General features: G+C 35.6%; 1 protein-coding gene across 1 annotated transcript in view; it reads right to left on the bottom strand.

Moving 5' to 3' along the window:
* The window catches only part of efna3b (ephrin-A3b), a 69659-nt gene that overhangs the window by 3044 nt on the left and 42076 nt on the right, over positions 1 to 24539 (bottom strand). The window contains exons 2-4 of the mRNA XM_048153487.1: positions 8372 to 8658; positions 7670 to 7735; positions 4458 to 4535 (exon numbers count right to left, since the gene is read on the bottom strand). Coding sequence (XP_048009444.1) covers positions 4458 to 4535; positions 7670 to 7735; positions 8372 to 8658 — 431 coding nt within the window. The remainder of the gene's footprint in view (positions 1 to 4457; positions 4536 to 7669; positions 7736 to 8371; positions 8659 to 24539) is intronic.

Below are 24539 nucleotides of genomic sequence, written 5' to 3'. Positions count from 1 at the left end.
GGGTGACGCAAATTGGCTGCCAAAAAAACATCTCCAGACACGCACACATTATGTGAGTGTGTTGCTGACAGAATAATATGCTGTTATTGCACACAGACAAAAGATGTGACAGTTTTTCCAGACACATCTGGGGTGCTAATTTGTCTTTTATCACCTTTTTACGCAGATAACATTTTAATTACAACAGAATTTAACAAGACTTAATATTATTATTGTTTTTAATAGTCTGTATTTTTTGCTTTGTGTTAAATCATATTTTCTTAATTTAAAAGTTTATAAGGTACTGTGCAAATAAAGTGCATTATAACCACTATGGCAAGACAATGTTTGATTGACAGGAGTCGTTGGATGCCAGGCAGGAGAGAAGAGCTGTGTGGGATGTTCTGGGACATGTTGTTTACCTGCTGGAATTTAACACTGTGCCAACATCCACAACTCAGGCCAGATACAATCACATGATCTGGAAGAACAGACGTCTCTAGCTTGTTAGTTTGCTTGAATTTGTACTTTGTTGTGTCATCTGACTTAATCAGCTGATCAGATGAAAGTGTGAAGTTGTTTTTATTTGAAGAATGGATTACAGAGATATTTGATGAGCTTGTCCTATCAGTGACCTGAACGGGAAGTCAAATCTTACATTACGGAACAAAGAACTTTGCATCAGATATAATATTACGGTAACGCTTTACAATAAGGTTCAAATGGTTAAGTTTTAAGTGCATTAGGTATCAAGAGATAACAATGAACAGCATCTAGGATAATGTCAATGAATAAACTGATGTTCATTGTTAATTCACGTTTGTTTATAATACATTAGCTGATGTTAATTTCTACAACATATAATGTTAAAAATTTGATTTGGGGGTCAATACGATTTTTAAAAGAAATGAATAGGCCTACTATTTTTCAGCAAAGAAAGATGCATTAAATTGATCAAAAGTGACAGTTAAGATTTTTATATTGTTAAAGGGGTGGTATAATGCCATTTTTACAGATGTAAAATAAATAGATGTAATAGAACAGTAAAGTAAAAAGATGTAAAATAAGTCTCTGATGTCCCCAAAGTGTGTATGTGAAGTTTTAGCCCAAAATACCCCACAGATAATATTTTATAGCATGTTAAATTTTTCACTTTTTGAAGGTGAGCAAAAACGCTCAATTTTTGTGTGTCCCTTTAAATGCAAATGAGCTGCTGCTTCTAAGCACTGAAAATGTTAGAAACTGTTCGGCCTTTTATGTTCAAACCAAAGTCGGATATGGAGAGACATTTATGAATGGATAGTTGATTAATTTATGTGGCTGATGTGGGATATCTTAAAGTCATTGATTAGCATATTCTGTCATGAAAATAAGATCCTACAGAGCCAGAGAATAAATGCTGCAGAACAGACAGAACAGGTATAGTTTAGTTTAATTACAGTTATAACATATGTTTGGCATCTTGCTTTTATGACATGCTATTGCATTTGTGTTATGTACTGTATTGCAATAACATGGCCTCACCCCTTTGTTGCGTGTTCTCGGGGGCAGGGTTTATGTAAATTTTAGGGTTATGATGTCACCAACCCAGGAAGAAGCTCATTGTAGTCCCTACCAGCCGTTTGTTGTAGTCTTTAAACAGAGAATTCTTTAAAAGAAAGAATTCTTTTCTTTGAATTTTGGGTGTTGTAACTTTGCAATGTTGTTTGTGCTCTAACAGCAACATCACACACTAACTAGAGTTAAAAAAGTGAAATCATAATGAACAACCCCTTTAAAAAAAATTCTATTTCACATAAATGCTGTTCTTTTGACCTTTTTATTCATCAAAGAATCCTGAAAAAAAATTATCATGGTTTCCACAAAAAAAAAAAGTTTTCAACTGTGATAAATAAATGAATAAGAAGGAGAATAAATGTTTCTTGAGCACCAAATCAGTATATTATTAGCCTTGCAATTGTTATGGGGTTGTGTGGTGAGACGAACGAACGACAAAGATGAAGAATAACAGTCTTTAATAATCCACAGAGTAATCCAACAGCGGCAGCTACACAACTCGCATAAACTGACGCCAACATAAACGAGACCCGACAATGAACACAAACAGAACTGAAATTTAATAGTGAGAGGATAATGAGACAAACACCTGAACACAATGACACAATGAGTCCATGTGGTGAAAACTCAAATTTCCTGATAATTTACTCGCCCCCATGTCATCCAAGATGTCTTTGTCTTTCTTTCTTCAGTCGAATAGAAATTAAAGCTTTTGAGGAAAACATTCCAGGATTATTCTCCTTATAGTGGACTTAAACTGCTACCATCGGGTTGAAGGTCCAAATTGCAGTTTCAATGCAGCTTCAAGGGGCTTTGCATAAATAAATAAATAAATAAATATTATTTTCTTTTTAACCACAAATGCTCATCTTGCACTGCTCTGCATTGCGCCACACATTACGAAATTACATTGCAAAGGTCATGTGTGACGCAGGCGAAAGTACTGATCCAGTGTCTAAAAAGTGCAAAGACTAAGGCAAACAGCCTTTACACACACACAAAAAAAGGTAAAACAATGATATCGGATGATTTTGAAGTTGGAAGAGAAAATGAGATGTTTTTCGCCCTACCGTGGTACATCCACCTACGTCACCCCTGACCTTTCCAACGTGATAACATAATGCGTGGCGCATCGCAGAGAAGTGCAAGATGAGCATTTGTTGTTAAAAAGTATAGACTTTTTTTTTTTTTAGAAAATGATAATCGACCCTTATTCCTCATCTGGGATCGTGTAGAGCTCTTTGAAGCTGCATTGAAACTGCAATTTGGACCTTTAACCCATTGGTAGCAGTTGAAGTCCACTATATGGAGAAAAATCCAGAAATGTTTTCCTCAAAATCCTTAATTTCTTTTTGACTGAAGAAAGACATTAACATCTTGGATGAAATATCGAGAAATTTGAATTCTGAAGTGAACTACTACTTTAACAGCAGTGTATATAATCAAATCAACACTAATTTAGATTAATAAATGCTGTAAAAGTATTGTTCATTGTTAGTGTAGGATATCTAACTCAATATCCCTTAATACAAGCAGGAAATGGTTTGTTTTTATTGTTAAAAAAGCATATAGAGAGAATTGTATGAGCACAATGCCACACACATCATCTTCTTGCTCTGTATTATTCCCCAAAGGCCAAATAAAAGTTGCCTTTGTGTTTCTTGCATCTGTATTTGTGATTGCCTGCGTGTTTGTGCGAGTCGCTCTGTACTAATATAAATTCGTTTCGTACCGTGAAACGTACTGCCATTAATGGGACTAACTGCTCCAGCAGATTTACAGAACTGACATTAAGAATCCTGCAAATGAGAATTTATGTTTCTAATGTTTTCAGAATCCGATTTTATTTAAATTAGTAAGTGCTTATGTATTTTTTTCTTTTACTTTAAAAGCACTTGCAGCATTCTAGAGTTTCATGTGGCAGTTTTGTGAGTATCTTTTGATTTGTTTGTAGAAGTACACTTTAGAAATGTATAATTTCCATTGGTTCTTTAAGTTGGTCAATACTAATGGGACAGCAGTGAGCAAGGACGAGAGGGTTTCTTTTGTCTATTGGACACAGATGTATGGAGCAGTACTGAGATGTGTGGCTTCCTGCGACCCGGCTGGCCTCTTGCGGTTGTTCTCTTCCCCTCTCTGGCCTGTTTGAAAACTGAACCCCCAATCGGAGCGAGCGGGAGAGAGCCGGTACTCAGATTCCAGTTATTGGAAATCGTTGGGTGGCTCCGACCCAGAGACGACCCAAAACACATCCACATCCATCTGTCTCAAAACACACGCTCGGGGAAAAAAAAAAAAAAAAAAAAAAACACGAACAAATCGATGCCTCTTTATTCCTTAAAAACACTTGAAGTCAAATCAATTTCTTTTCTCTCATTTAAATGGTGCGGTCGTCGCTGTCCTTGAGTCAGGTTACCGCGGTGGTGATGAAGTGCAGGATGTGACTGTAAGCCTGGGAACTGGAGGGCTAGTTCTGCCACTGCTAATCAGCACTAACACTAGCCTCAGCGCTAATCAAGCTAACTATAGCCAAGCAGCTCACGCTTCGTTTGCCTTTTAGCTTGTGCCTTCATTAGTGTCAGTCATTGCCTATAAGTTGTGTGTTAGCAGATAACTACTGTGTTTATTTGGTGCACAGGAAAAGCAAATTAGAGTTGATCTCATATGCATTTTTATTACACATTCAAATGACATGAAGTGGATTTAATTTCATAACTTCATACCCAATTTGATTTATAACAATAAATCCACTCAGACGTGCACACTTATGATTTATGAGCTTGCTGTGTGACTAAGAAAGAGGCGTGTGGATGCCACAGATCTGGGCATAGAAACCTTGGGTGTAAATGTCAACTTAGTCAGTGATTTATATGCATATGTATAAGTGTCAGTGTGGTCCGTCTGGTGTGTGCGTAACTCACCGAGGTCATCGATTTTGATGTTAGGTCTTAGAGTGTAGTCTGGCTCTGTGGGCTGGGGCTCATCATCTGAATCAGATGCTGGGAAGACATGAAAGGAGAATCAGAACACACACTCTGAAGGATCTTATACATGCTCTCAAAGGACTTGGGAATTTATTTGTAAGCTCCTCCAGGTCATACAACACTGGATAGTTGGCGTTCCCTAGTTCAGGCTACATGCGTCACAGGGATGGGTTATGAATCATGAAACCATGGTCTACTAATCGATAACTTGTCTAACAACTGTCAACAGTCAAGGGATTTACAGGGATCCCATCATGGAGTGGAGGACCCAAGAAAAATGTGATTGAATTTTTTAGGGCTATCAAAATTAATGCTATTTTTTTATACATTTATTGAATTTGATTTTTTTTTTTACACTTTTACAGAAAATCATGATTAATTGTGATTATTTTATTCTTTTGACTGCCATTAATTTTAACCATGCATTTAGTTTTGTGATAAAAAAACAAACAAAAACATTACTTTCCTTGTCTTCAAGGAATAGTTTGGGTTATTCTCTGTAAATCTACTTTGAAACAGTATTATTTTAATATTTATTGTGTATTTATTGTAAAATGCTTAGTGGGTAGACAAAATACATACAATCAGCTCAACAAAGAAAAAATGTAATTTATTGTGGAAAAAAAATTTGTATATTTTTTTTTTAATTAACTGTGAAATTGACACAAAATAATTTTGAAATGAAAATGTTTCTATAGTAGTGGGTAGAAAAAATTCTGCCAGCTTAAGAGAAAGTGACAATTTGTCATTTATTGTGAATATGAAATAAATTTTCCATTTATTGTAAATTGATTTACAAATAAATCTGAATCGAAAATGTTTCTCTAATAGTAAGTACATAAAAAATATGTTCTGTCAGCTTAACAGAAAGTAAAAATTTGTCAGATAATATCTTAATAATTTGTTATGCTTTCACAACAAATGCACCGTCAAAGATGCAATTAATTATTTTCACAGTTTAGGTCCAACCAGCTCCAACTCACACCTGCTTGGAAGTTTCTAGTAATCCTGAAGACCGTGATTAGCTGGATTAGGTGTTTTTGATTAGGGTTGGAGCAAAACTGTGCAGAGCTGTGGCCCTCCAGGAATTGAGTTTGAGACCACTGGTCAAAGTGGTTGTTGCAATGACAGTCAATGGAGGAACTGACATCTCTCAGATTTCATCAAAAAGATCTTCATTTGCGTTCCGAAGATGAACGAACGTCTTACGAGTTTGGAACGGCATGAGGGTGAGTAATTAATGACAGAATTGTGTAATTAATGTGCTGTTTTTTAAGATGACGTATCAAATTTGATCCAACTTTGAAAAATGCACTGGAAAACAACTGCATTGTTAGTTATTTTTTAGCTCAGTGGATCCAAATCTTGGTTTTAAAGGTCCCCCATCAATGCAAACGTATCTCTCTAATCTAACACACCTGACTCAACTCATCATCAGCTCATTAGTAGTTTTCCACATCCTTATAAATACATCAGCCATGGTTCAGCCCTTTGAACTCAAGGCACTGGAGTTCAGACCTGACTGAGCAGGACTAACAGATTCATCTTGACACAAGAACTCAGAGACTCCAAGAAAGAGGGCAGAGGTTAAGACAGCACACAGTATGCTCTCTCTTTCTCTCTCTCTCACATTCATACACTGAGCTGGAATATTATTAATGAACATGAGCACTGACAGAAAGAGAGGGTGAGGGGTTAAAATAACACTCAGTGCCAGCAAACTGACTGTGAGAGAACATGAATCCTGACAGCACCTGGAAACAAGAGAGAAGAGGGAGAGAGAGAGGGAAGAAATGACAGAGGAGGAGCAATAGAATGGTTTAGAGCAGTGTTTCCCAATCTTTGTTTTTGTCTTATATACTTTAACAGCCTTATATGTATGTTTTTTTTTTTTAACTACATTCAGCTTCAAAAAAATTATATATATATATATATATATATATATATATATATATATATATATATATATATATATAATATAATATAATATATCGTGGCCACATTAGCAATTTGTTCCCTTATTTTAGTTAAATCATGGCCACAATCTAACGGAATTAAAATGGGGGAACAAATTAGTACAATGTGTCCTTGTTTTTTAACTAAAACAAGGGAACAAATGAAAGTGTTGTGTGAAAAAAATATTAATTCATGGCCACTATTTAACTAAAACAAGGGAACTAATTCTTAATTTGTTATATTTTATTATACATTCTTCCTGCATGTCATGTGCAGGTCTTTGTAATATTTTTTTTATTTTGAATCTTTTAATAAGTTACAATTTCTGTTATATACACTACTTTTCATACATTTTGGGTTGGTACAATTGATCCATGTTTTTAAAAATAAATCTCTTCTGCTCACCAAGACTGCATTTACTTTATCAAAAATAAAGTAAAAACAGTAATTTTGTGAAAAATTATTACAACTTAAAACTTTATTTTTCAATATATATTTAAAACGTTGTATTTTCAGCAGTCATTACTCCAGTCTTCAATGTCACATAATCCTTCAGAGTTCATTCTAATATGCTGATTTGCTGCTCAACAAACATTTCTGATAATTAATGTTGAAAACGGTTGTGCTGATTAACGTTTTTGTAGAAACAGTGAAAAACATTTTTTCATGATTCTTTGATGAAAAGATCATTAAAAATAACAGCATTTATTTAAAATAGAAACATTTAGTGGCATTATAAACATCTTCTTTACTGTCACTTTAATCAATTTAATGCATCCTTGCTGAATAAAAGTATTAATTTCTTTTTAATACAAATAAATAAATAAATAAAAATCTTACAGACCCAAAACTTTTGAATGGTGTGATGTGTAGGTTTAATGAAGCAAAATCATAATCGTAATTGTATCCCTGGTTGGGAATCACTGTATAGTGCCAAACAACAACATTAAGACATGAAACCTAGTGGGGAAAGAGAGGGAGAGAGTGTGCTGTCTCTGTAAACAGATTGATTTAATCCTCAGAAAGACAGATAGAAGAGTTATAGAAACGCGGATTGAGTGCACTTCATAAATGGCTGGACAGGTGGATCAATTGACTGAAAAATAGAATAGTTGGATGGATGGATGAGATGATGAGTTGATGTATGATGGAATGATGGATGGATGGACAGATGGATGGATAGAGGTCGATACCTGTTGAGCAGCAGACATACACTCTTAATCTCAGGCAGCTCCGGCCGTGATGATGAGTGGGTGTGGCTAAAACAAAAACAGCACAATCTCAATCATCTGTCAATCATCAGAAATACTTCTTAGGTTCCATAACTGTAATATTCTCTATAAAATTGAACACAGAGAAGCTTTAAATAAATAATAATATACAAGTATCTAGTATCTAAAAAGAAGCTTGTACTCTTGTATGTAAATAACAACTTATATGACAATGCATGCATAAGGTCCTACAGATACAGTAGTGTATAGTGTTAGCATTGTGTATAATAGTATATATGTGTGGATTATTATGCACTTACACATACAGTAATAAATAAGCCAATTTATATATAATATAATTTGAAAATAAGACATAAATACAAAGATTTCTTTTATTATTTGAACTCACCATATACTAAAGGCAGGGCAACAAATTTAAATTTAAATTAATATTCACATAATAATGAAAATTTGGGGAGGGGGATGGTATACTTAATTGTTATGAAAATGATGTAGTAATGCTTTTTTCGAAGCAGAATATAATTTTTTATTTCTTTTTTTTTTGATGGACATGTCCTGGACAGGTTGTCTGACATCCATATACTATAATACAGTAATGTAAATAGCTTCCAACAAAAGACTTGGAATTGTGTATAGCTGAAATAAAGCACACTATATACTCACAGATATAATAATACTCCTGCCCAACGTGGAACTCATAGCCGAGTGAGAAGGCGCTGTAGCGCTGGAACTTTTCCGAGAATTTGATTGGTGCGTGTGGGGCGTGGGGACGGTTACACTCCCAGCGTTTGAAGCCCAGCTGCGGGTCACACGTACGGTAACCACGATAACTGACCATGTAGAGCACGTACTGCTCGGCCACACCTCTCTGGCTGCTGTTGTAGTGAGGACAGTAGATATCCAGATAGTCATTGACATTCACCTGCACCGTGTAGCCCTCCTTACGAAGTCTGATGACACAGAGAAACACACATATACAATTATAGTCAATTATTGCTCAAATAATGCTGGACATATTTTGCATTAACACATACATCCACCAAGCTTTGCAAAAAAAAACAAAAAAAACATGACAACTCAGCATACAGTATAAACAAATGCAAAACTATTACCAATTTTGGAAAAAATTAATATGAATGTGTCAAAGCCATAGACTTGTGGCCAGCGCTCTGACATATAGTGCAAATTTACATAATTTAATAAAGGAAAGTGTATTTGTGGTGCTGTGACCAGTCACCAATCATTTAACAGGGTTCCTACACGTTTTCCATTTCAAAATTCCACACTTATCCATACTTCAAATTTTTACGTTTTTCAAACCATATTTAACATAAATGGTTCATACATCATTATTTTCAGCATTATATTTGGTATATAGCATAGTTATCTGTTAACATTTTGATTTTCATTGGTTTTCTCAAAGTGATAACATGCACTAACATGATAACAAGAAACCTTATAACCTGCAATTGCGTAATGAAAAACGTGTTCGACAATTACTAAATCATCACTAAACTTTTGCCATGAAAACTCTCTGCTTTTTTGTAAGATAAATAGCCAAGCTGAATGTGAGAACAACTAGAAATGCCCTCAAATTTAGAATCAGTCAAGCACATCTGATTTAAAATGGCAAGAGGTCGGGTGCAGCTGATTTCACATTCTACCAAAATGAAAAGCAAAAAAAGAGTTCTTTTCGGCCCCTGTGACCTCTCCTATACAGGAAATTATCCTGTGATCTGAGTGGAGCTCATTCACTTTTAGAATATTTATCTAGCTACATTTACAGTATATCATTACATATCAGGGCAAAGCAGGTAGTTGTTTTGTAAATCAAACACACACACACACACACACACACACACACACACACACACACGCGCGCGCAAACACAAACACACAGGTCTTTCCTTTTCCTTCAAGGTTAAAGGAGGACAAATAAGTTTTCACATAATGATGAATGCATTTTCTTCGGCTGAAGTTCAGGCAGAATCAGTGCAGGCTTGTATCAGACATTTGCATTTCGGGGAAGCTCCCTCGGGCCTGTGAAATAGAATGAAGGTGAGCATGAAGAAGGGAGAGACGAGTGATGGCTGTGTTGGGACCTGTAGTAATATATTGTTATACCGCTCCAGTGCACAGCTGTATTGACAATGAGTCTTACCATTCCATGACAGAGTCTGATGAAAGCGCGCGTAACGCAACGTATATAAACAACGAGGAGCGTTTGCGCGGAGTGAATGCAGCTCTCGCGGGACGAGTCTTACTGCAGGTAGGAAAAGTTGCAGTGCAAGTGTCAGAATTCAAAACGCAACCGCGGTCCCTTCTTCACTGCACTCGTTTGTCAATGTCACACTAGCAGACGCAGAGAGAATGGAGTGAAACTCAGCGGGCTCTCAATGAAGGGAGGTTGCCATAATAACGACTGACCAGCAGGTGTCAGTATTTAGAAGCGCAAATGAATATCAATTTCTTTTCTTCGGTTCTAGGTCACTTCTCCTGGGAGATTATTATTCAATTATTAAATGAAGATCAAAACGCTGCATTAACGCTTCTCCCCCTTCACACTCGTCTCTGATCATCACTCACTCCCTTACTCCTCTCATTCTATTCCTCCGTCTCACTTCTGACTTTTAAATGCAAATTATGGTGTGTAAGCGCAATGTGTAGGTAGTATCTCGTCACACCCCTCTACACACACATTCATTCATACATCATGTGCGAAACGGAAAGGAAACAAACGGGGAAAAATGTAAAGATTTTTACTGGTTTAATTTTGAAAGAAAATGTTTATATGTGGGCACAAACTTCAGGACTCATCTTTTTAGTGCCATCACTGTTATGTGACTCTTCTTAAAGGGATAGTTCACCCAAAAATGAAAATTCTGTCATAATTTAGGCTACTCACCCTCAATTTGTTCCAAAAACTGTCTAAATTTCTTTGTTCTGCTGAACAAAGATATTTTGAAGAATGTTTATGTAACGAGGTTGAGGGGCACCGCAACTAAATGTTGTCAACTGTTTGGTGAACTACCTTTAAACTGTTTGCACAAGTCGTAATAGGGAAAACAGGAGGCCGTCACTCTTTTTACTGGTTTAATTTTGAAAGAAAATGTCTATATGTGGGCACAAACTTCAGGACTCATCTTTTTAGTGTTTCCAGTCTTAAAGGTGCCGTAGAACGTCTTTTCAAAATATGTAATATAAGTCCCCTGAATGTGTCTGTGAAGTTTCAGCTCAAAATACCCCATAGATTTTTTTAAATATTTTTTTTTAACTGCCTATTTTGGGGCATCATTAACTATGCACAGATTCAGGCTACGCGGCCCCTTTAAATCTCTCGCTCCCTGCCCTCCCGACCTCTCGACTATAAGTGCAGTTATACAGTGCATAAACAAAGTTCACACAGCTAATATAACCCTCAAATGAATCTTTACAAGATGTTCGTCATTCATGCTGCATGCATGCATCGATTCCTGTGAGTATAAGTATTTATTTGGATGTTTACATTTGATTCTGAATGAGTTTGAGGCTGTGCTCTGTGGCTAACAGGCTAATGCTACACTGTTGGAGAGATGTATAAAGAATGAAGTTGTGTTTATGAATTATACAGACTGCAAGTGTTTAAAAATGAAAATATCGACGGCTCTTGTCTCCACGAATACAGTAATAAACGATGGTAACTTTAACCACATTTAACAGTACATTAGCAACATGCTAACAAAACATTTAGAAAGACAATTTACAAATATCACTAAAAATATCATGATATCATGGATCATGTCAGTTATTATTGCACCATCTGCCATTTTTCGGTATTGTTCTTGCTTGCTTACCTAGTCAGATGATTCTGCTGTGCACAGATCCAGACGTTAATACTGGCTGCCCTTGTGTAATGCCTTGAACATGGGCTGGCGTATACAAATACTGGGATCATACATATTAATGATCCTGACTGTTACGTAACAGTCGGTGAGATTCGCCTGTTTTCCGGAGGTCTTTTAAACAAATGAGATTTATATAAGAAGGAGGAAGCAATGGAGTTTGAAACTCAACGTATATCTTTTCCATGTGAACTCTTGTTATTCATCTATGCCGAGGTAAATTCAATTTTTGATTCTAGGGCACCTTTAATGGCCAAATAAAGGTAGGCTAAGCTATAAAGTTCATTCAATACATGCTGACCAATAGTAGGGCATGTTGTTCGTTACAGCACAGACATTCATGTTAGACGCCATTTTAAATTTCAGGCAAATGAAAACGAGGCTGTTAAAGAACATTCTTTATGGCACGCACTGTATAAAGGTCAAAGATCATGTAATTTTCACAACTTTAAAACAGTTTTATAGAGTTTTAGTCTACTGAAATGTTTTATTTATTTATTTCAGACAGACGTTTCGTCAGCTGAACAATCGATATGTTGTTAGAAGAAAACAATTCATTGAAAGCAATGTATTCTATCCCTCGCAGATCGTTTTCATTCATGTCAACAATTAAATAGCGCTACCTGAACACAATTCAAACAGTAAAACAACTAGACCTATTAAACAAAACAATCAATGAAATAGCAAAAATGTAAAAGTATATATTACCATAAACATTGTTTTGCTAATACATAAACTAATTAAATAAATGTTTAACATTTAAAAGTAAGACGTGTCAAATTGGCCTGTTCTGAAATTTTCAAAAGGATTTATCATTCAAAAATATACCCTTATACCTTTGAGACCATTGCCTAGATTAAAAAATAAATAAAGGATGAGCCAAAACTGAATGCGTGTGTTTGCGAGCACATTTCGTTGTGACCACGCAACCTGTCAGATTTCCTTCATAAATCTACTGTTTTGTATTTCAAGGACAAAGCACACAAAAGAAGCCGTTCAAAATGAGAGCTAAAACAAAAGGCCTTTTTTGTCTTTCATTACATACTTCTTTGCAGTGCGGGAATGATGGCAGTAAAGTCAGAGGTGGAAGACTGATGGAGAATCTGCAGTTGTTATTATGTCCACGAGGGGGCGATGAAGAGAAGAAACAACCCCACTGTAGGAGATTTCAAATCATTAAAACAAATTATGGAATATTTAAAATAGGCTGGCACACACTTCTCAACTCAGAGTAATAACCCATCTGTCTACAAGGGCTAATCATTGGAACTATTTAGCTAACATTTCAAAGAACATACATGCAAGATTTACGTGATTGTATATGTGTGTACAGGCTGTATGTATGGGCTGTGTGGGTCCAGGATGCAAGATGCTGAGCTGGGCAGCAGGTTAGAGAAAGATCAAGACTCGGTAGATCAATGTCACTATGAGAGATAGAAAGACAGAGGCCTATAGAGAACAAAAGCCAAGAAAACCAATAATACCATCTGAAACATAACTGCCTATATAAGCGTTTTAGTTTGCTTCATTAATCAAATGTTGCAAGTACACCAAGAAATCCCATTATTACTATCCATTGCTTGTTTTTGGACACATATTAATTAAAATTCTCATCCTTTCCATGTAGAACTTGAGTAAGATGCACATTTCTTATAGTTACATATGTGCAGAATAATTGTGCCTACAGAGCATATTTGTAATGAGAGAGAGAGCGAGAGAGATGGCAGAGCTGAATCAGCACCACAGGAGAAACAGCAGCTCTCTTCTCTTCCCTCGTTGTTCTTTTCTTTTCTTCTAATTAACCCCCTCAATCCGTTTAATTAAAGAAGAGCATCTGTCCTGCGAACAGTTGACAAAACACATGTGAGGTGTGTTAATACACAAACACACATGCTGCGTTCTATAAAGGACACCTGCAGATCCACTGATGACTGTGGACTAAAAGTAAGAGTGTTTAGTTAACATACAGACCTCTGCATTGAGTCAGTTAAGCAATAGGGCCTATCACATGAACAAGACTGCTGGCGTTCTGAATGTCACGTGATTCGTCTGCAGCCACGCTGATACTCAGACCAACAGCATGATTTTGTACAACAGTTAAATGAGATGTTCATATTAAGTAATATTTTAGACACAATATTGCAGTTACCTTGTCTAAGCTACTTTGCTTCAAACAAAGCCAAACCACTTTGCATCTCCGAGCAACACACAGGTGTTCCGTTCCTAAATGATTCATTACAAAAATATTATACTTGAGTAAATGATTCAATGACTCACTCTCTTTTGAATCAATTGTTTGAGTAAATGATTCAGTGACTCCCTTACAATCCTGAATGAATCAGCGTTTTTGAATTAATTGCTTAAGTAAATGATTAAATGACTCACTTATTACATTCTTAAATCAATCATGTTTTTGAATGAATCTCGAGTGAGTCGATGGCTGCATCCGAAAGCTTAGGAAGCTGACTTGTTGCCTCGTTGCCCTATCAGGCAATGACTTAGCAGCCAGCCTTTGAGTAATTAGGAGTGTTTGCCCTGTGCAAAGTACCGCAAGAGAGATTCAAAAGCATACGGAGTTGTCTGCTCTCTAAACGCTCTCGCTGATTGGTCCGCACAGCGCAGCATCAAGTCGAACACACCTTATTACTCAAGATTCATTCAGAAACACTGATTCATTCAGGAACGAAACAAGTGATTGAGTCATTGAATCATTTACTCAAGAGATTTGATTAAAAAATACTGATTCTTTCAAGAAATTAACAAGTGAGTAAGCCGTTGGCTTCGTCCGAAAGCTTAAAAGTGCTGCCTTTGGAGGATGCATTTCAAGGTAGGAAGGCTTCAAGGCATATCCGAATTTAATTTTTAGCTTCACTTCCTGTTTCCTGAGTTGAACACACCTAATGATTTAGCGACTCACTCACTTGTTACATTCCTGAATAAATCAGGGTTTTGAATAAATCAGGGTTTTGAATAAATCGCTTGAGAAAATGATTAAATTGCTCACTTATAAAGACTTGTTGTCACCATTTGTCGCCACCTACTGGAGTAACAAAGTGACTTGCAGAAAGGTTCATTGAAAAATTTCCACCACTAAAGCCCTGGGTATACTTTGTGTTTTTTTTTTTTACGTGTACGCTAATGTACGTGCACAGTCGAATGCGCAGCCTTGGAAAGTATACTTAATTTGACTTGTACGCATACAAATGCGTTCGACGCATGTGCAGTTTTGAGTAGTCTCTCGCCACGATGTAAACATCTTAGTATTCTTTCATGCTAGAGTTGTACAAATGAGGGTACTAACTAACCACTTCGTACAATCTCGTCTATGTAGGCCTCCATCGTCGCTGTAGCTTGCATGCGTTCCTGCCTGTTCTGCTTATGCCATTTTTCTTTGACTACCTTGTAAATCGACGTCCCCAGGGCACAGTTGCCACCTTGTGGATAAACTAAATACTGCAAAAATAATAAATGCGCATTTGTGCGACCTGCACGTACAAGTTTTTAGTTCAATTTTACTGGATTTTCAATAGTTTTAAATTATTATTTATTTATTATTATTTGTTGTAATTTTTCTTGATTCCATTTTCCTACAAAAAAAGCTTATTAAACCATATCAGGCATTTAACCTGCATATTTTTTGTTTTTGTTGTCATTTCTTATCTATGAAGATGAGCCAAGAGCCTCAAAAAACAGGTGCATGACTCCCCTGATAGTATTTAGTCCTCCGTGTTTCTTTCGCCATTTTGCATCTCCCATCTTATTATTTGGTCAATCACTCTAATCATTCTGTTACTCTTTCTCTCTTTTTCTTTTCACTCATCCTTTCTTTCCTCCTCTACAGCGGTAAATTATTGAAAGGTTATTAAATTCAGAGGCATCATAGAGCCACTGCCGCTGGCTCTCTCTCTTACACACACACACACACACACACACACACACACGCATGCGGCTGCAAACGTACCACATGCCACCCCAATAAAATTAATATGTGATTCTACACTCTGCAGCCAAACAGACGTTTACTATTCACTGGGTTCAGAGCAGGGTTTTAATCAATCAAACTTTCTCGTAATCAGTGTTTCAGCCGGGAGAGAGAAAGAGTGTGTGTTTGGTTTTAAATCTGCTAAGGAATTGATATGTGTCGGTGGGGGAGAGTTCAGCCGCTGTTACTTGCTCTCAAGGCCGACCTCATCACCGCTCCCCTCACATCAGCAGAGTGTGTGTGTTTGTGTGAGCGTAAATCACACACACCTCCACTCACTTCCCCTCGTTTCAAAGCCCATTTGCCACAGGCAATTAGAAACCAACCAATCTCTTGCTCTCTCTCACTTTAACTCCTCTCTGCGGCTCATTCTCTACATCTCACTCCTTTCTGCCATTCTCCCTTCCTCTTCTCTCCCTCTGTATCGATGCAGTCGCTCACTGTCACAGCACTGATGGCAAGTTTTAGCCTTCTGAACTGTACTAATCCAACAGATAAATTCACTCTCACTCACTCACACGCACACACACAAAGTGCCACTTTCTGATGCTGGTCGATAGTATGTGAAGTTTTAAGTCAACCCAGGAGAGTCTGTTTATTAAACAGAGGGTGCAGATATGATTTTCAATACACACAATATTTCATCCCTTTCAATATATCAGTTCAGTCTAGCCATTTTCGATTTTCTTTTCAGTCACCTCTACGATGAACTGGCGTCACACACACACACACACACTCACTGGTCCTCACTTTACTGTTTATTACCCCCTTTCTTCTGAACAACAATGAGGATATGGCTCTCTCGCTCTCCTCTGCATCTTTCCTTCACCTCCTCGCTCTCTTTATTGCAAGTTCAAGTAAGTTTACAGAACACAGCTCCCCTCTGAGCAATGAAGAGGGAGAATGTATGTGTCTTTCGGGCCTTGTTTCTTTGTGTGTTTGTGTGTGTGAAGGCACGTCTGTTTATTCTTGTATGCTATTATATATGTTATTATATTAGCTGTGGGCAGTTGACCTTCCATCATACACCTGGAAAGCAAATCTTATAATCTAAGTGATTGCTCAATTGTTTTTTATTGTTTAATTTTGGGATTAGTTCTAATTCTTGTTATCGCATATACGCAGATGCCGCATTCGACCGCTCCAGACATGTTGACGCGTCCGCCATTTTAGAATGGTTAACATGGTGCTGGTCATCACTCACACTAACAAATCAATGAATTTTCATCAAATATTTCACAGCATTGTGCAGCCTGTGGCTGTAAAATCCACGAGCTATAAATTCCAGACAAAATGGGATAGCCTTTCAGATGCGAGAATGTGCTGGTTTGTGTTTTTATGTATAACTCAATATGCAATATCCATATGCGGAATTATCACGTTAATGATATACTAAATGCTGTGGAAATCATCTGCTAATGTCAACTGAAAATATAGATATGCATACATGTGAATAAGTAGGTTGCAGATGCACAGTGAACTTGTTCTCGAGTGGCCACGGACTGGATTTGACCGTTCCAATATGGCGGACAGCTTATGTATAGCAGCCCATAGAAACAGACACTAATAAGGCATATATATATATATTAGTGTCTATGTACCACATACGTGTTGTTATAGCCTAGCCACTGTCTGTCCTGCAGTATGAGGCTATCTTTAATGTGTTGATTAAGCTCTGTTGGGCATATCGAGCGCAACAGTAACCGCCCATTTTGTCAGTAGCCTTGGTTCCAGAAGTGTTTTCCCATTGATTTTCTCCATAGGGATTTTATAAAACTCTTCAATAAGGAGTTCTAGGCCATGAATAAAACCACCCCCAGCTCCAAGATAAATCACAACCTTTAATTCAAAGCTTAATCGTAAATGAAAGTACAAAAAGATAAAAAGTATATGAAATACTTAATATGTTTTTATAGGGGAATGAGTGAAACATTGCTAAGGATGGTACAATATAAAACTGTTGATTTTAAATTCATTGGCTCTGTGTATAAATATTATATTTGAATTTTTAGCAAAATCTGCAAAACATAATTTAAAGGAAGAAAAAAATTCAGCAGGGATGTATTAAATTGATCAAAAGTGACAATAAAGACATTTATGTTACACATTTTCAAATGAATGCTGTTTTTTTTTTTTTTTAACTTTCTATTCATCAAAGAATCCTGATAAATAAACAATAAATAAATAAATATCATAAAGCAGCGCAACTGTTTTCTACATTGATAATAATAAGAAATGTTGGGGGAGGAGGACGTAAAAGATTTGCAAACGAATGCAAAGGTTTTGTGAGTGAACGCAAAGTTTCAATACCTTTGATTAATAACTCTGGAGCTCGTTGTACATGTGGAAGTTTTGAAAGGTTTCAAAAGATTTCTATAGCACCATTAAAAATCTTTTTCTCTATATATGGAAAATGAACTGAATTTTTAGTCACAGACTTTTACTGGTGTGATTGCTCAATTCCTGCTTTTCAAGACCCACAATATTGTTATATGTCTTGCCACGCCAGATATGTGTCAAATATACTGATGACTACATACTAAACTTCACTTCAGTCAAATCCTACCACTTTGCCTTTATCTTTGTATATTCCATCCCCATAGCAAAGAATAACCACAAAGTAAGATATATTTAAGAAATCAATTCTTTTTTCTAGACAAATGGGAACTTTTTCTAAAGTCTCCTGCTACTCAGATCTTCCTCCAGAGAATAAGACTTGTAATCTCAGACGAGTCTCCTCAAGCGTTTCAGAAGAGATCTTAATGTTCCAAACTGTGCTTAAATTTGCCAATATCCTTATATCTGCAAGGAAAAGTCAGAGAACTCAAATTTCTCATCAAATTCTTCCAAGACCACATCATGTGAGCTCTATCTACATTTATTTTATAGACCTACATTCTGTCAACAGTTTTTTTGTGACTATTTTGATGATCCAGTAAAATTGTAGGAGAATCATCTGAGATTAATGTGATACTTAAAGAGAGTTTAAATTTTTAAAATGAAATTTCTGTCATTATTTACTCACCCTCAAGTAGTTTCAAACCTGTATGACTTTCTTCTGTGGAACACAAACACAAAAAACATTTTGTGAACAGAAAAAAGAACATCATACAGGTTTGGAGCTGCATGAAGGTGAGTAAATGAAGACAGAATTTTTATATTAAGGTGATCTTTCCCTTTTTATGAAACATGCAGTATTTATGTCTCCTGAGCTTTGAAAGAGCAAAAACATTTTCACTCCGTTCCTTTGTTTGTTTGTTTTTTACCCAAGTCTGGAGCTTTAAATGGATCTCTAAAACAATCTGTTAGACAGACAGAAAGGAAAGAGGGACAGAGAGAGAGAGAGAAAAAGAGACAAAGAGTGAAGTAGGGGTCTGAGCTGAGGGTTCCATTCTAAGAGCGTTTGACTTCAGTACAGGCCATGTGTCATGAATTAAAATTGAATTAGCATTGACTGTGTGTGTGCGCATCTCAAATAAATGGATGATGAACGACAGAGATGGATGGACACATTCAGGGGAGTGAAGGGGAGGAATGAAGGGATGAGGAAGAAGAGAAATGCAAATGAAAAAAATGAACGACAGGAACAGAAGTGAGAAACTGGGACGGACAGACTAAGAGAAGGTGAAACAGGACGTTGAACCAAAGAGGAGAAAGAGGACGTGTCCGTCAGGCTTAAGTCCTAAACATACTCTAGACCAGTGAGACTCAACTGGTTTCACATTCTATACTCAAAGTTGTTCAATACATTTGTTTACTTTTGTGCGATTAGTAATCCTTAAAAAATAATAATATTAATTGACAATTTAATTAATCTCTTCAAATTACAATTAATAATTATATTAAAAATTAATCTTGTAATTCACAAAACAAAACATTGTGGTCGACTCAAACCATTTTTATTATCATTGCAAGTGAACAAGTAATTAATTTAGTGTGGATTGTATTTTCTTTTCTTGCAAGGGCCACTATTCCTGAAATATAAATATATTAACATATTTTCATGAATAAAGACTTGTTTAAAAAGGCATAACAATATGCAAAATTAAATAACTGGATTTTTTATTGTTAATGTTCTACACCACTTTTAGAGTAATGTTAAATGTTTAAACCTGAAGAAAAACACTTTCAATCAAACTCAAATGTATTATTAGTTAACATTGACAGTCCAGAAAAAAAAAATTCTAATTTGGATTTTCTGCTTTCATTTTAATTTTAGGTAAAGTTGTGGTAATTGTATTGAGTGTTTTTGTCATTATTATTTTTTTATGTTATAATGTTTTTTTATTAAGTTTTAGTTATTTTATTACTTCAACTTAAACTAAATGAAAAAAATTTTTTGTTTGGTTTTAGTTTTACTTTTGTTAACAATAATAACTTGGTCCCAGACCACAGTTTGCTTAGAAGACTATAAATTTGTCATGTCAGTCGTTTTTGGGTTTCATTTTGCTGAGCAAGTTGGTTAAATTATTTAAGAGTACATTTCCTAATAATAACAACAACCAGTTTAACAGCACATACATTTGATGGCAACTCTATAACCATCCTGAGGGTTGTTACGGCCAGTAACTCTGGTCTTATTTGGCATTTTTCTGGCCTTGTAGAGAAATAGTCATTTGAGGTAATAGGGACAATCGACAAAAGTTTGACTTTAATGAGTATTAAGCATAATTAGATGACTGTGGTCACTTTAGCAAGCAGGGTGGAGCCGAGAGCTGCGGGAATGGAGCGAGGCCCTGGACCTGGGCTCCACAACGGTCTCAAATCCCAAGGAGGAGCTCTGGAAGGATAAAAGGAGGAGTAATGATAGTGAAGGACGAGAGAGGACCAGGCCTGGGACATTTATGTTGGTGTTTTATAATATTTATATGCGGCAGTCGTCCATGAGGGGCTGCCACTTTACTTTCTTTTTGTTGTTTGTTTATTTTTGGATTAAAATCACACTTTAGTTTATGGTACAATTCTCACTATTAACTACGACTTTAGCCTCAATAATGAATTACTGCTTATTAATAGTTAGTAAGGCAGTTGTTAAAGGTGCAGTAAGTGATCTGGGAAAATGCTAACTTTAGCCTGCTTGCATTGAAAGAATAAGTCTCACCCTCCCTGCAAATCACCGTCTAAAGCCACGCCTCCTCAAAAACACATTAACATGTTAATGGATTATATCATGTGTCATTCACCAGTGAGAAAACTTTACAGTACAGTGAGTAACAGTACTACAATAACGAACGTAAACAAACAGAATTAGATGCAGCAAGGATATTTTGGACTTGACATGACAGCTGATGAAAAACTAGCAGCATTGAGCACAAAATAAACCACATCACTGTCTTTATAGCCAGAAAGGTGATAGTATTTCAGCAAAAATACAATGTAAACATTGCCAGAATATCATATGCATGCTAATAAGCAATTAATTAATAGTGAGAATTGGACCCTAAAGTGTTACCATATATATATATATATATATATATATATATATATATATATATATATATATTCCAGGTGCTAAAGACAAAAGCAAATTAAAAGGCAGAGTAAATAAAGAGACTCTTGAACTTCAGTTTCAGCTAATCTCCAAAGCTCTCAGTCCGCTAAAAACGAAAAACCTGCACACCTTTATCGAGCTGTAGTTTCAAGACATTAACCTCTGACCCTCACATTGATCCAAACCAAGCCCCACTACCTCATCACATGTATGCACAGACGCACTCCCACCGCGTGGCATGTTTACAGCCCTGGATACTGGTAGTTTGGAGGCTCTTATGGAGAATCAATACAGCGGTTAAGAAAAGAGCAGATTGGAGCAGTGTAATGGTCTCAAGTACTCACTCTAAAAGCGCTTTCTCCAAACCCGAGCCCACCCACTTTCCCACACACACAGATGCAGGGCTGTCATTAAACTACATTTACACTCGCACTAACACTGTTTACACAATTGGGTCTCTGTCCATGAGCGGCTTTGAGCCGAACAGGATGCGGGGAGAAATGTGTGAGCTGCGGGTCCAGTTCAGTATATGTCACAGTCGATTCCATGAACACTTTCAGCCAGTTAGAGTCCCAAAGACATGTGAGCTGGAGTAAATGGCACATAGGACTCTGCTGTAAGTGTGTTTGTGTTTCCATTAACCTCGCTGCCCTCTCTCCTCTCCCACATGTCTAATGTTGCCATCTCCTCTTGTCAAAGATGTGAAAGTGTGCGGCAAAACAAAAAGAGGACGGATAGACTGTGTGTGTCTCTTTGTGTATATCTTACTGATAAATATTTTAATAAGTCTTTTGCCCACCATACAAAAGCTCATTTTGTCAAACAAGAACAACAAACCACTCTCCTTTGTTTCTTTGACCTCTCTTTCATTCTTTTTTAGTTTTTCCCCTGCTGAAAAAACAGATAAAAGGTGATTTGCTGGTCATATCTGGTTTTTAATGGTCTCCCAGGCTAAAACCCCTCTAAAACCAGCAAACCGACAAGCTTAAGAGCAATAAACTAGCTTAGGCTGGTTTACGCTCTTTTTTCATTAGGGTCTTCTTGCTTACTTTTTCCCCTTTTCACTAGTTTTTTTTTACTCTGTCACTTTCTGCTCTCACTTCCACATCTGTCTGTCTCTGTATCTCTATCCTCCATTTGTCTTGGTTTCTCTTTTTTTTATTTTGGGCGCTCTTTTAGACATCTCTGTCTGCTGTCTATCGTTCTCAAGACTCATTCTCCCCCCTTTACTCTCACTCACTTCTTTTTGCTTTTTCTTCTTAATCTTATGATTACTGTTGCCATACTTGTCAATACGCCACTACGGATGTTGGTGACATCTCTCAATCATTCTCTGTATACCTACATACCTATATATATATATATATATATATATATATATATATATATATATATATATATATATATATATATATATATATATAACAGGGGCGTTTCCTCCGAGGAGGCAAGGGAGACAGTGCCTCATCAAAAAAAAAAAAAAAAAAAAAAAAAAATAGAATTAGATAGTAATCCATATTACAAAAATAAAACAAAGCAAATATTACAAAATATGATATTAAAAAGTCATTCGTATTTCTAAAGGATCACTGTCCAATAGCGACACCCACAGGTAAAGTTACAGCGGGAGTCTGTGTCTCTCGTGCCTCCCTTCCCCTTATAGAAAATCAATAGTCCCCCTAAATGGGTGCGGTGGGTTTTGTGGGGGTTAATTGAGAATGAATGGGGTAAGGTCATGTGAGAGGAGGCAATGCCTCCATCGCACTTTGATTGGATGAAATTGGTTATGATTGGATATGACTGGTTTGTGTGATAAATCCAGCCTCTTGTTTATGTGTGTATTCCGCGCATCAGTCTTGAATTAACAAAATGATGGCGTAAATGAGAAGACTAACATTAATTGAAAAGTAAGTAAACAGCTCAGCCACTTATCTCACCGCTTTATGTCACGTCAAAATTAAACTTGAAAAGACTTGAAAACATCATGACTATGGGGGTTTTAGTGAGCAATCAGCTTGGTGAAATTAAAGATACATCTTCGTGTTTGTGACAGATGGTGTTTACCGAACATGATTGATAAGCTGAAAAATAAAAAGAACAACAATAAATAAATAAATAAATAAATAAATAAAATAGTAATAAAAAAAAAATCCTTTCAATTGCTTCAGAGTCAAATGCTATATTTAAATGCTGGTAGAAGTTTATAATATTAGTTTATTATTATTATTATTATTATTATTATATTATTTTAATTAACAAATAACCAAAGCCAAGAGATGAATTTAAAATAATAATAATAATAATAATAATAATAATAATAATTATTATTATTATTATTCCAATTTGAATTTAGTTTATAATAAAAAAATAATAAAATTATCATTATACAATAACTATTAATAACAATATTATCATTATTATTATAACACCATAAAAACAACCAGTTTAAAATAAAATAATAATAATAATAATAATAAACAATTTTATTATTATTATTAAATACTGGCAGCAGTTTATAATATTATTTTCATGTTTTTATTTTTTATTGAAAAATAACAAACATAATTGAATTTAACATTTTAATAATAATAATAATAATTATTATTATTATTTCAGTTTATTTTTATAATAAAATTATTCATAAATATGAACATCAAACAATAACTACTAATCATAAACTATTATTATTATTTCAGTTTATTTCTTAACCTATTTTAATAAATCAGCATTTAAAAAAAAATCAAAGATCAAGTATTGAATTTAAATGATAGAAATTATATTTAGTTCAGGAGGAAATAAGAGGTGACCGAGAGCAGAATTAATTTTAGAAATGTCATTAATTTATATTTTCAGATCATAATCTGAGAATAGATGTAATTAGGTGTCATTTTAGTTGAGACACAATCATTTTCTTTTTATAAATGAAAAGCTAATTGACTGTTATCTTACTTGTTGTGTTGTCAAATCCAATAATTTTACAATGTTTTTTTTTTTTTACATCAAAAATTCACTTTATCATACTAATATCCTCTTTAAGGTTGATAAAGGCCATAATCTAATTCTTATTGGAGGACATACATATTGTTGAGGCAAAAAAATTTCTTTTTTTACATCAGAAGAAATTTATTAGCAGAGGTTTATTACATCTGTAACTCAAGTAAGATTTATGACTCGTGTAGATAATGAGGTCTAAAATACAGAAAAAGAGCTTATTCATACAAAATACTGAAACCGTACGCATACGCACAAACAGTTCCCTCTCTATTTATTTTCCTCACTTTCCATTGTCAGCGGGCAGCCTTCCTCTTTCTCTGCTACAGGGGATGAAAATTTAATATCACAGAACAAGAGAGAGTGAAGGAGAGAGACACTTTTCACAGTCCCTTTATAGTCCATTCCATTCAACAACAACAAAAAAACCCATCCTCTCCATGTACAACTCGAACAAGTTCACATTCCTTATGGTAACGTGCAAAC

This window comes from Megalobrama amblycephala, linkage group LG13 (genome assembly GCF_018812025.1).
Source record: "Megalobrama amblycephala isolate DHTTF-2021 linkage group LG13, ASM1881202v1, whole genome shotgun sequence".
NCBI lineage: Eukaryota > Metazoa > Chordata > Actinopteri > Cypriniformes > Xenocyprididae > Megalobrama > Megalobrama amblycephala.
This window is presented reverse-complemented; position numbering and strand designations above follow the sequence as displayed.